Source organism: Heterocephalus glaber, unplaced genomic scaffold (assembly GCF_053883595.1).
Source record: "Heterocephalus glaber isolate CG9 unplaced genomic scaffold, H.glaber_assembly_v1.0 deba00000546, whole genome shotgun sequence".
Lineage (NCBI taxonomy): Eukaryota > Metazoa > Chordata > Mammalia > Rodentia > Bathyergidae > Heterocephalus > Heterocephalus glaber.
The window spans coordinates 27867900-27880948 of NW_028258147.1; the positions used below are offsets into that span (position 1 = coordinate 27867900).

The following is a 13049-nucleotide window of genomic DNA, read 5'->3' on the forward strand; positions in this document are numbered from 1 at the left end:
GAAAGGGGAGCTTTTTGGTGGCTTGAAAATAGGAAAACAAAATGCTTTTTCTGGAACAGGATTGGAGGACTCCCTTCTTCCATCATTAGAGGGTATTCCCTGGATATCAGAACCTCTTTGATTAAAGGCAGGCAAGCTGACGTGGTCTTTTTAAAAGCTATGAAGTGTGTAGGGGGAGCTAGAGTAAGTGGTCCCAAGTGAAGTGAGGGTAGGAGCAACTCCCATCTTCCTGGTATGAGTTGAGTTTGATTTTGTTTACAAAGCATGTGAACACTCATTGGGGGAAAGAAATAATTGCTGGGAAGAGAGAGATATTATTCTCTTTTAGCAAATCTAGAGACTCTGTCTATTCAAGATAGTGCAGTTTCCCTAGTGTTGTAAAAGGGAGAAAAATGTATAATTTCTGCTTGGTGAGTCTAGGTTTTATAATATTCCTTCAATTTGTGGGATGTAGCTCATCAGAAATTATTATAAAATGTAGAAAACTAATAGAATAGTTGCTCAAGATAATTTTTTTACCCTTTGCCTTCAGGGTACACATGGAAACCCAGGTATCAAAGGTGAACGAGGACCAAAAGGAAACCCGGTAAATGAATAAACAGCTTTTTTTTTTAAACCAATAAACCCTCTAGATTTGTTTAACTAATAAAGATTAAGAAAACAAAGTATTGTGGTATATGGCAAGAATCTGGTAATTTCTGTGAAGAATACACTATGTTTACTTTCTACATTATCTTGTTTGTACTAACTTGCATTCACAAATTCTGAGTAATTTGAATAGTTTAGTCAGGAAGTTTAGGAAACCTAAGGATATTGACTAAGTGGAAACTATTACTTAAATAATAGTGGCCCAAATCAGCTTAGGACAGTGTTTCACAAATCACTAATTCATGTGCCACATCAGATCGACATTGGTACTTGTATTTTTTATGTATCCACATTATAAAAACTGTCCTACAATAATAATAGAAAAAACACTGGTGATTTCCCAGTCCTAGAACATCTCCTGGTATTTCCCCAATTCTTTTCTTTGTATGCACATAAAAAAAAAAATCATAGATTTTAAAAAGTTACCTATTCAAATTATTGTTGGGATTACATCATTCCAAATTTAAGAAAGACTGAAGGAATCACAAGGAGAGAGATCAGTAGATATAAGTATGTGAAAATTATATAATAAAAAATAATTAAAATGAGAAAGACATATACAGGGTTGTTCATAATAAATACAATGCAGATTTTGTTAATTTCTGTAGTGCATAAAAACCATACAAAACTGATGAAAAAAATATCAAGCTACAAATAATTAAGGGAGCAAAGGACACAAATAATTTTTAAAAGAGGAAATGAAACAAGTAAAGAAAGAAATAGAAAAATATGTCATTTCATTAGGTAACGAAAGAAACTTAGATTTAAATAGATACAATAAGATACCCTTTAATACTAAATATTTACATTCTAGAAACTTTGAAATGTGGTGGATTTTTATTTAAAAGAAGTAGCTTTCAAGTTTAAATTGTTTTTATGAGTTTCAAACTTTTAAAAAATTTCTTTTCTTATAGCAATTAACATAGGAATTTTAAAACAGCAATGACTGGTGATAGTATTGTGGTAGTGGAACTGATTTGCTCTTATTGCAAAAATAACTTGACAAAAACATTTTAAAGTAGCTAGTAATATAGTAGAGGCATTCAAATACTTGAGACTTTAACCCAACCCTATTTCTGAGAATATTTTTAGGAAGGTAATGAAAAATATGTTGTATGCATGAAAGCTTTTTTTTTTTTGGCATTTGTTTGCTTGCTAAGGAAATGTTTATAGTCTTCTTGGGTCACTCTACCACACACACACAATAACATACACACTCAGCTGTATACTCACTCACTCATCTTATGTAGCGCTAAATGGATGCCCTCATCATTTTTGTTGTGTTAAATACCTTTTTATTAGTCAATGTGCACATGTCATATATTTGGTTTGTAATTTTGTGCCCCATAATTTATTTTCCTAAGGCTTGCTGAACTCTAGCAATCATCCTTGAGGACATTTTGGAAAACATTCCCAAGTCTTTTGGAGAAAAGCCAGGGTGTCCGGCTCCAAGCAAATACAATGCTATATTTGAGAAAAACAACCATGTGGTTAAACTGAGATGTGCCCTAAACTGCAAAAATATACCTGGATTCTGCACCCTGCACATCTGGCTTCACTCCAAAAAGGCAGAGTTTATCTGCTGCTTTTTATTTTCTAGATTACATGAAGAAAATGTCAATGGTAATGGCTTCAGAGGATTCCCCAATTGGGTTAACCTATCAATCTGGGACTTCTGAATAACACATTTTATTAAATGATCAATCACTCTGCAGGGTTGCAGAATTTTGACTGAGTCTGTTGTTTGTTGCAGGGTGATGCTCAAAAAGGAGAATCTGGAGAGAGAGGTCCTGGGGTACGTACACAACTGGAATGCCTTCTTGAGGAAGTGACCCTAGAGTGCTCCAACTCTGTGGTTGACCATTGTGACCCTTGCAGTACAAGTAAAAAGTGATTTTTATCTACCTAGCTTTTGATGACTCAGGAAGGCCATCAGACAGATACAGATATGATCGTAGAAGTGGAAATATGGGTAGAAAATACTCTGCTTATCAGGAGTGATGATGGGACCAAGGGTGTTCAGTCCCATAGCATTCTCTGATGCTTAAGTGGACATTTATGAAAGGCTCAAATGAGAAAAGCATTTATTTCCAAGATTATTAGAATTTGTTAGTGAAGCGTGATGGGAGACAAAGCCATGGAGCCAGCTAGGTGCCAGAACAGATAGGGACTAGTAGGCCAGAGTCAGAAGAGTGAATTGCAAGCCAGGTATAATGGGAAGCTCTTGGAGAATTTTAAATAGGTGAGATTATAGGGTTATAATGTTAAGTAAAGGAGGGAGTAAACTAAGATGATTATGAAATTTAGTGCTGTGATTTGAATGTGACAATATCATTACTACAAATAGGAAAGTCAGAAACAAACTTAGCAGAAACTAATGAGTGCAATTTTGAATATTTTTAAACTAGTAATTAGGATGCCTTGAAAAGAAGATGTAAGAAAAGGGAGTGGGAGAGAGCTGGTATGGCAGTCAAACAATAAGACTACCAGGGATTTCAGAGTAAAAATGGAGAAAAATACTATTTAAAAAAGTAATATTCCTTTCGTTGTGTAGAGCTGAATTGGCTCCTTTCAAAATACAGTCTCAATTCTTAACATAAAGTAATGACAGAATTTTATGTATGGTGGTGTATTATAATGGGTGGAGAGTGCCCAGAGATTCCTGAGATTAGAAATTCAGGCTCTTTTGGCACTATAGACATGAATGATCTTAAATTTTTTTTTATTAGTGTATGTTTGTGATACATGATCGTTACAATCATAATGGGAAATTGGCACATCTATGTACAATATCTTGATCATTTTCAATCTCTTTAGACATGAATGTCTTAATAGAGAATTCCACTTAATTGTTAATAATGTAGATTTTAATTTTAAGCACAATTCTAAAAGTTTATGTGCTGCCGAAGTGAGCACAGCACCATTCTAAAAGTTAAACAATTTGTTTGCATATATATTTTAAAACTGGATTAAATTGTAGTGTAATCCTAACTTTGACTAATTGTATTTTTATGTGCCTCAGTGATCACTTATTTGGAGTGTTATTGTTTCCTTCATGAAGTTTCCTTTTGGGGAAAAAAAGGACAAAACTTTTGAATTGTGTACAGCTGTAGTAATAGCTTGTCACCGGCTTGCTTTAAATATGATTTATAATTATATTTTCATTCTTGAAAAATATACTTGTAGGAAAAAGACATGACATCTAATTTGGAAAAAATGTGATGCAGTTTAGAGTTGGTAATTTCCCAGTGCATTTGATATTCAGTCTTGTATTCGTGCAGGGCATATGGGCAGTGGCACAATGGAGAAGGCTGTGCAGGATTCCTGGGAGTGACTCAGAAGGCAGCAGACTTGCTGGCTCTTTATTTAGCATGAGATAGAAGACAGTAACTTAAAGGTCACTGTCATTAGGGTTGAGAGAGGAACCATTCATTTCCTTGATGTTGTGCATTCTAGATTGAATTTGAAAGGAGGACAGAAATGAGTACAGATATTAATGTATATTCTTAAGGACATTAATCTTAGCACATTTTCAGAGCCAGTTTCTCTAACAGTTTCTGTGAAACATTCTCAACTGCAGTAGTTTATAATTTAAAAGTCAATAGAGTTTAATAATTTTGAAACAACCATTACGAGTGGTCATTTCCGCAATGACATTCAGGGTACCTTCTCTTTTTTAGTTTGCTACTAAAAGGTAAGAAACTGTTTGAAAAAAAATATTTGGAGCAGAGAATAGAATGGAATAGAGAGACAGGTTCTTTTCTTCTTAGTAAATGCACACTCCTCAAGTACAAAGAGCAGTAAAATTAATGACCTTTATCTGGTCTTACTTTGTATGGATATTTTTTGTTATGCCTTATATGTGAAAAACATCTAATACTTCCTTTAGTTGTGCTGTATAATATATTTTAACATTTAGTTTATTTTCTTTCTTAATTAGGGAATTCCTGGATACAAGGGTGACAAGGTAAGTTGGTCACAACAAATAGACCAGAATTTCAGAAAGAAAACCAGAAACATAATATACTCATGTACTTAATAAATAAATTTATTTTCCTTTATTTTTGAAAGTCCAGATTCCTACATTCTTGAGTATACTCTTAATTCTGTTAACATAAAATAATGCGTAATAAAACTAAAGATACAGGTATATGTTGTAAGGGATAGAGGGTGCCCTAAGATTTCTGAGATTTCAGTGCAACCTCCTTTAGTTCTGAAAACATGAATTCTTTCAGGAGAGAACTCCACCATGCAGCACAGGTACTCAGGTAAAAAATTTATGTGTATAATCTAATTCTGCAAAGCTGCAAGTAGGTTGCTGCGTGGATGTTTGACTTTCTATGAAAGCCTAGATACCAATCCCTTTCTCCAGGATTTATCCAAGAGAGGATTTATCCTGGTTAAGCAGTAAAGGATCACTGACCTCTCTGAGGCAGGCATGGGAAAGAGCTGGCAGGGGAAGGAAACAAAAAGTGTGGGTTTGTAGATGACTTTATTATTATTTGTAAATTACAAATTAGGAAATCTGAGTATGTGGTGTACACCTGTAATCCCAGTACTTGGGAGGCCAAGGCAGAAAGATTGCCACAAATTCAAGGCTAATCTGGGGTACATAATGAGTCCGAAGCCAGCCTGCACTACTTAGCAAGACCCTGTTTCAAAAAAACCCCAAAACCAAAAACCAAAAGAAAGTTAGGAAATCAATCTGCTTAGTAAGAAATTAACAAATTGGACTGGGGCTGAGGAACCTCTTGAATGTTCAGTGGAATACATCTATCCCAAAGTTGCACTATCAGATTTTATGTCAGAGATGAGAACATGTGCCTAGCATCCATTCTACTGTGCACTTGGCATAGCCCTCAGACTTGGGCAAGGGGCCTGCATTTTTAGATGTTCTTGCTCTGGTCTTGTCTGGTCTCCTCACTGCCCACAGAGCCAGGAGACTTCTGGGTGAGAAGATTGTGCCCCTTTCTAGATCATGTTTTCAGTAAACGAGACCTCAGAAGTCATGCAGAATGGCCTGAGCCTAGTTGGTGAGTGTACATACACTTCTTTTCCATATCCACCTTCTTCCAAGGCCTGAGAGGGAACCAAGTGGCAGTTCACATTTTGGTGCTTGGGCATTTTCATACTCACAGCTACTCTTGCCTCAGAAGGAAGTAGCTATTGGAAGTGAAAGACTGCAGTGTGGACAAGGGGCAGCATGGACCACTGAGGAATCCCAAAATTCTTTATCTCTTTTTTCCTTTTGAAGGTGTATTTATCAAGAAAGGAAGCTAGAAAACCATTAGCTTATTAATTTGTTTTTATAACATTCAACTAGATGGATGGTAGTAGGGTTTCCTTTGTACTTCTGGCACTTGGACACTGAACATAGTAGGAATGTTTTCCTGAACTTGTATACAGGCCAGTAAATATATCCCAAGCACTAGAAATATCAGGCCTCAAATGGGAGGAGTGTAAGAAATCCCAGGATTCTCTATCACCATCTATCAGACTTGGTCTCGAGAACTCAGTGTTGCTTTCTTCATTCATGGGGAACTGGATTAATATGGGGTTGTCTAATTTACAGAGTGGTTCGAAAATCAAATAGAATAATAAGTATGATAATGTACTGTAAACTGATTGCTTCTCTATAAATGTAAAGTCCTATCATCAAGAGATAAGGAAGAAATACTAATGTGAGAAAGAAATTTTTAAGATTATAAAATTATCTTATATACAGTTGAAAATTATGGATGCTTCTTTCCCATCCTGATTTTTAAAATGAGCTAACTATATATATATATATATATATATATATATGAAAAGATTCATTTAACCTTCTGAAAAATTGAAGATTTACTGGAAGAATTCTCACTTGGAAAATACAAGCTGTCAGAGCAAAGTGACCCTAAATGTTCAACATTCAAACCAGAATGTCACCCGGAGGAGCAGCACCAGAAGTCTGAGACTGGGAACAGAGCTAATTTGTTCATAGCTTTCTGAAGCATTTGCTTTCTAGAACTATGTAACTGTGCCATTCCACAGGGATTAATGAGCCACTAAAAAAGAAAATGCCTTTGCTGAGACAAACAACAAGAATACAATATTTCATTGATAGAATACAATATTTTCATTGATAGAAATCTGCCCCTAAAACAAATGCTGTTCCTCAGGACCCTATAGCTAACAAATCTGTCTGGACAAATGGAATGAGAATTGTGGCCAAAATAATTGAGTGTATTTATGGTATTTTTCTGTTTTATATTTTGGTGGTTGACTCATTTTGTTCCCATCCAAGATTAGTAAATTAATTGCTTTGTAATTGAGTCTTCAAGATTGGTTTTCTTTTGCATTCAGAAATAAATGCTCAACTTGTACTAAGTGAAAACTCAGTTTTTCCTGGTGGTAGGAGAGAGAGAGAGAGGGAGGGAGGGAGGGAGAGAGAGAGAGAGAGAGAACAGATTGCTTTTGAACAGAGGCATAGCTAGCTCTAAGAATTGAAAGAATACAAGACCTTGTTATTAAGTATAGTCACTATGTTGTACAATAGGTCTCTTGAACTTACTGCTTCTAACTTAAATTTTGTATCCTTTAAGTAGATCTCTCCAAACCTCTGTCTGTTATTCATAGTAACCACCATTTCACTCTGCTTCTATGAGCTCAACTTTTTGAGAGTCCACATAAAAGTGAAATTATGGAGTATTTGTCTGTCTGCATTTGGCTTATTTCACTTAACATGTTTGCCAGGTTCATCTGTATTGTCACAGTGATAAGGTTTTTTTTTATACAGACTGAGTAATATTCCATAATATATACATCAAGCTTTTTGAATCACAAATTTTCAGTGTGTAAAATTGAGTTAATAATATCTATTTCAGACAGTTAATGTCAAAAATGTCTGTAAAATATCACTAATAAGCTCTGAAGCATAATTCTAATGTTAGTTTTGAGCGATAACCTAGGGAAGACAGTTACCGTAGTAGAGTGTGATAATGGAGAGTGTGGAATATGCTGACCTCTCACAGTGGGCCTTGCACACCCACGATAGCACCCTTCCCAAGCCATGACAGCTTTGTCTCAGAAACTCTCCCAGAGTTCTCCAGGAAACAAAGCCAACTGATTAGGATTGGTGCTTATTAGGCTGGAGCATGGTGTTGGGGAAAAGTTAGGGACTCTGAGTTATAGTACAGCTGAGTTTAGATCTTAATCCTCCCACTTAATTAGCTGTAGGATCGAGGGAAGATGTCACAGTGAGTTCCAATTTTCTCAGCTGACTTCACTGGGTCGTAATGTGGATTCAATTAGATCACATATGCAAAAAGACCATCTGATATGTGTCAGATGCTCAGTTTTCCTTCTAATTTCACCCAGCTCTTGAAAATGTCAAACCTCATTAGGTGGTGCCCGGGACTCAATCCTGTCAAGTGAAGAATGAGTCAGGAACAAAACTTCAGCATTCAGTGCCTGCCCAACTTCAGTACTGAGCATGAAATCGTGTAATGTGCTTGTGTCATAAGATTCTGCTGGGAATCTTAAAACAAAATCCTAGTATGGAGTGACTGGAAATGTCCCTTTATTTATTTATTTTGTTTTGTGTTTATTTTTTAGGGCGAACAAGGAGAATGTGGTAAACCAGGAATAAAAGGTGACAAAGTAAGGAATGAACATTACTTTTAAACACTAACAGCTGTGCTTCCCTTTGGGGCTGAGTTTCCTTACAAGGCAGTTCCTTGGTTGAACTGTGTAACTCTTATTTCTAGAGCTGCAGAATCAATGGCTCAATTTTCACATCTGTAAAACAAGAAGAAAAAAAGATATCTAATCTAGTTCATGGAGCCCCCAGATGCCTTTATTATAGACCACCTTAACCTTTAAGGCCAGTTCGAATGAACCTTCTGGTGAAAACAATAACTTAAACAATATGGTCATTTTTAAACTCCAGCTGGGTCCTAATAGAATTGCTTGCTAGATCTAAACACTGAAATCAGGCATTTTTCGAAGGAAAAGCAAGAACCCTGTGAGTTAGTGAAATAGAAATATTATGGCAGAACTAGACATAGGGGGGAGCATAAATTTTTGAAAACAGCTAGACACAAACAATGGATAGGTATTTATCTTTAATTAAAATATAAATATGGAAGTCAGATGCAGGGGTGCATGCCTATAATCTTAGTACTGAGGGAGGCTGAGGCATCCCAACTGGGCAACTTAGTGAGACCTTGTGACAAAATAAAAAATAAAAAGGGCTGGAAATGTTTTGATCCCCAATTCTGAAAAAAAGATATGAATTGAGACGGATAGGTAGATAGAGAACTTAAATGGGAGACAATATTCAGTATGTTAAGAGTTCTGTAATAGACCAGAAATATAGAGTATATCTAAAAACATAACGATAAGAGGTCCAAAAAAGTACAGACTCAACATCAATAGCTTTCATCATAGTTAAGAACTATTAATGGCAGGCCACCAAGATACTAAACTTTAAAAATATCTATGTTATAATTATGAGCGGAAGCCAAGGAGAGAAAATGAGGTGGAAGAATAAAAGATAATGACATGGCCCATGGAACTAAACACTTTAAATACCTTGAGACTTTCTGGAAGTTTTTAACTGCTGTGGAGCTAAATAAGGTAGATATGTCAAATGTGGGCTTGGTAATTATTGCTGGGCAGAAGAGACCATGAGAATGAATGGGTACTTACTTCCTAGAGGATGATGGGAGATGGGAGATGGATGTGGAAACTTGGAAATACAGAAGAACGGATACAGAACAGAAATGAAATGCAAATAATTCCTGCGAAAATGTGAAATAAAAGAAGTTGACAAAAATATATCTCCTTAAGTAAGATGACAGATATTATTAAATGTCCCATTATTTTCTGTGCCAAAAAAGAAAATACTTCCAATTATAAATATAAGATGTGATTGATTCTAAGACATATCTGAATGTCACAGATATAAAAAATATGAAAAAGCCTGTCTTAGCATCAATAAAATATAGTATTCTTGATATGAAGAGCTCATACAAAGTCATAAGAAAAATATACACAGAGTATGAAGAGACATAGCAGAGAAAATATAAATAGCTAATACATTAGAAAAAATATCCAAACATACTAGCAATCAGATGACTGGAATTAAGGCAGTAAAATATTACTTCACATATCAAATTAGCAGGCACTGAAGTAGTATTAAATCCTCAGTCTTGATGGGGATTCGTTAAGCTGGAGATGCAGTCTTTCCTATTCAGGTAAGACATACTCAGAGGACTGATGACAAACTTTGTGGAGGAAGTTTCTCTCTTTCCATGTATGGCATGAGAAGCAAAGTAGACTGATAGAGAACTATAAATGTGCTTGTAGTCTCTGCCTCAGTCATCATCTAGGAAGCTGTCCTTAGAAACTGAACAAAGGCTAATACACAAAAGATATTCATTATAATATTAATTAAAATAAAAATCACCAGAAATACTTTAATATTAAAAACTAGGGAAGTGAATAAATTATTATGGATACCTATACTTGAATATTATCTTGAAAAAAAGTGGAAGTATGAAAAAAAGAGAACTTGGACTACATTATATTCTCATAAAAGGAAGAGTTTCTGAGTTACAAAGCATAATGAAATCTTTTCTGTTAGAAAAGTCTGGAGTTTAAACAGTATTTTGCTAAGTTTCATGTCTTGAGGATGGACAAAAGAATGACATATATATAGCATAGAAACTCACTGTTGTTAATTTAGTGACATTGCCTTGTGGAAGGAAACAATATTTTGCCAAATTTATAGTCTTCTAGGGAATTTATGAAGCAATTTCTTTACTCTGGTTGCAATATTAATATAAAGGCTCCAAATGTCATGTAAAATTGGATTTTCATTGAGTTTGTTTATTAAAGCAAAGTTTGACTCTGAGATCTCTTGTTAATCAGGATAATTTCAGTTTGTTGGCTTTAATGTTTGGATAACAGGAAACACTGGCCATTACCCATGATGCATTCCCTTCCCTCCCACCTAAACTCCCTGTAGTTGGGAGATAGATATTACTGAGGGAGACTTACCACTAATTTTATTCTATAGGGAGCTACAGGGCCATCTGGACCAAAGGGACCCAGAGGACTTCAGGTAAGGAGGCTAAAACCGAATCTAAGCTTGGATTAGAACCACTTGGAAAGCTTTTTAAAATCCTTTTGCCTGCTTATATCCTCTACCAATTAAAACAGAATGTCTGGGAATTGGAGCCAAGTACCATTACTCTGTAAGGTTCTCAGATGATTCCAATGTGCAGGATGGTTTGGAAACCACTTGCATAATGTTTTGATTAACTCAGGCTCCCTGAAGATGGCTACCAGCAGGCAAACCAATTTAGAAAGTAGCTAAGGGGATAAAATATTAGTTTAGGTAGTTGGTGAATGTTAAAATAGTTAAGAGTGGGTGTAGTTATTTTTGCATTGCCACCTGTAATACAATTGGAAGAGTTGTGTATTTTATCTAAATTAGAATATTTATATTCTACCACTATACATTTACTCTATAATATGGAACAATTCTTAAGGCACTTATTGAAGTTAAATATATACCACAGATTTCAGAAAATAATTTGTACGTGTGCTGCCAAAGTGAGCACAAGATTTCAGAAGATGATCTGGATCACTGTTTTCCAGGCCTGGGCCTTCTCTTTTCTAAACTTACACTGCATGTGTACATATGGAAACAGTGACTTTTAGCATTTCAAGAATCTGCTGAAAACTTTACCTGTACTTTTCCTAGACAGCATTTAGTTAACATCAGCCTTTTTGGTTTGGCCTGGAATTGTCAGAGTAAGGCCCTAACTCTGATTGTGACAGGGCCATTGGAAGCCATAACTTTCAGTTATATGCCTGACACATTATTTAAAAGGCAAAATCTTTTTAAAAAGAGCTCAGTCCAGAAATAAGGTTGGAAAACCTTAGAAAGCAAACACCTCATTAATTGTTTTATTTTTTAAAATTAATTTTACTGGTATATTTTAGATATACATAATGATAATATTCTCACAGGGAATTTATACCTATGCATGCTATATCTCTATTCTTCTTTTTTTCCCATTTTTCTCCCCTCCCTTCAACCCTTGTTCCCCTCCTTATTTACAACATCTTTGTTTCCTTCTATTTTCTTTTCCTTTCCTTTCTTCCTTTTTCTCTAGTTCCCCTTCCCATTTGAACACTTTCTTCCTATTTCCCAATATCTATTATACATTTTGGTCCTTATTTACACTTTTGATTTCTCACACCAGAGAAACCATGTGACATTTGAACATATGTGTCTGGTTTATTTCATGTAAGGTATGGTTTCAAGGTGCATCCGTTTATCTAGAAATGTCTCAAGTTTATCTTTCTTTATGGCAGGGTAGTACTCCATTGTATAAAAAAATCACATCTTCTTTATCCATTCATCCGTTGATGGGCATTTGGGCTGTTTCCAAGATTTAGCTATTACAAACTGTCCTGCTATAAACATGAGGGTGCATATATTACTGTGGTATGACGCTTTTAATTCTTTCAGGAAGATAACAAGAAGGGGAATAGCTGGGTCAAATGCAACCTCTAGTTTTAGTTCTTTGAGGAATCTCCACACTGATTTCCAAGGTGATTGGACCAGTCTACACTCCTACCAACAGTGGAGAAGGGTTCCTTTCCCCCCATGGCCCTGCCAGTACTTAGGAATCAATCTAATTAATGAAGGAAGTAAAAGACCTCTACATTGAAAACTACAGTACTCTGAAAAGGGCAGTGGAAGAGGATATCAGAAAATGGAAAGATATCCCTTGTTCTTGAATAGGAAAAAACCAATATAGTGAAAATGGACACACTTCCAAAATTGTTATACAGATTGAATGCAGTCCTGATCAAAATACATACCATATCTCACAGAATTAGAGAAAAGAATCCTAAAATTCATTTGGAGCCAGAAGAGACCTAGAATAGCAAAACAACCCTGGACAACAAAGGTAAGCCAAGGTATATCACAATCCCTGACTTGAAATTATACTACATGGATACCATGATAAAAACAGCATGGTAATGGCAAACAAACAAAAAACAACCAACCAACAAACCAACCAACAAAAACAAAAACAAAAACAGATCAGAGAATCAATGGAATAGACTAGAAGACGCAGAAACAACTCCAAACACAGTCACCTTATTTTTGAAAAAGGGCCCAACACCTTCATTGGAAGAAAGATATCCTCTTTAATAAATGGTGCTGGTATGTATAAACAACTCCAGACACACTCAGCTACCTCATCTTTGACAATGCAGCCAAACACCCTCACTGGAGGAAAGATAGCCTCTTTAATAATGGTGCTGGAAAAATTGGGTTTCTTCTTGCCAAAGATTAAATCTAGACCTATATCTGTCTCCATGCACTAAACTAAAAT

At 35.5% G+C, this 13049-nt stretch overlaps 1 protein-coding gene across 19 annotated transcripts in view; it reads left to right on the forward strand.

The window, feature by feature from the left end:
* Window positions 1-13049, forward strand: part of Col28a1 (collagen type XXVIII alpha 1 chain) — a 241244-nt gene that overhangs the window by 38196 nt on the left and 189999 nt on the right. For all 19 annotated transcript variants that reach the window (XR_015448746.1, XM_021242833.2, XM_021242826.2 and 16 more), the window contains 5 exons: window positions 533-586; window positions 2402-2443; window positions 4589-4615; window positions 8242-8286; window positions 10709-10753. Coding sequence is in view for 18 of the 19 variants with exons in the window: in XM_021242833.2 (XP_021098492.2) it covers window positions 533-586; window positions 2402-2443; window positions 4589-4615; window positions 8242-8286; window positions 10709-10753 (213 nt within the window). In the remaining variant the exon portion in view is untranslated. The remainder of the gene's footprint in view (window positions 1-532; window positions 587-2401; window positions 2444-4588; window positions 4616-8241; window positions 8287-10708; window positions 10754-13049) is intronic.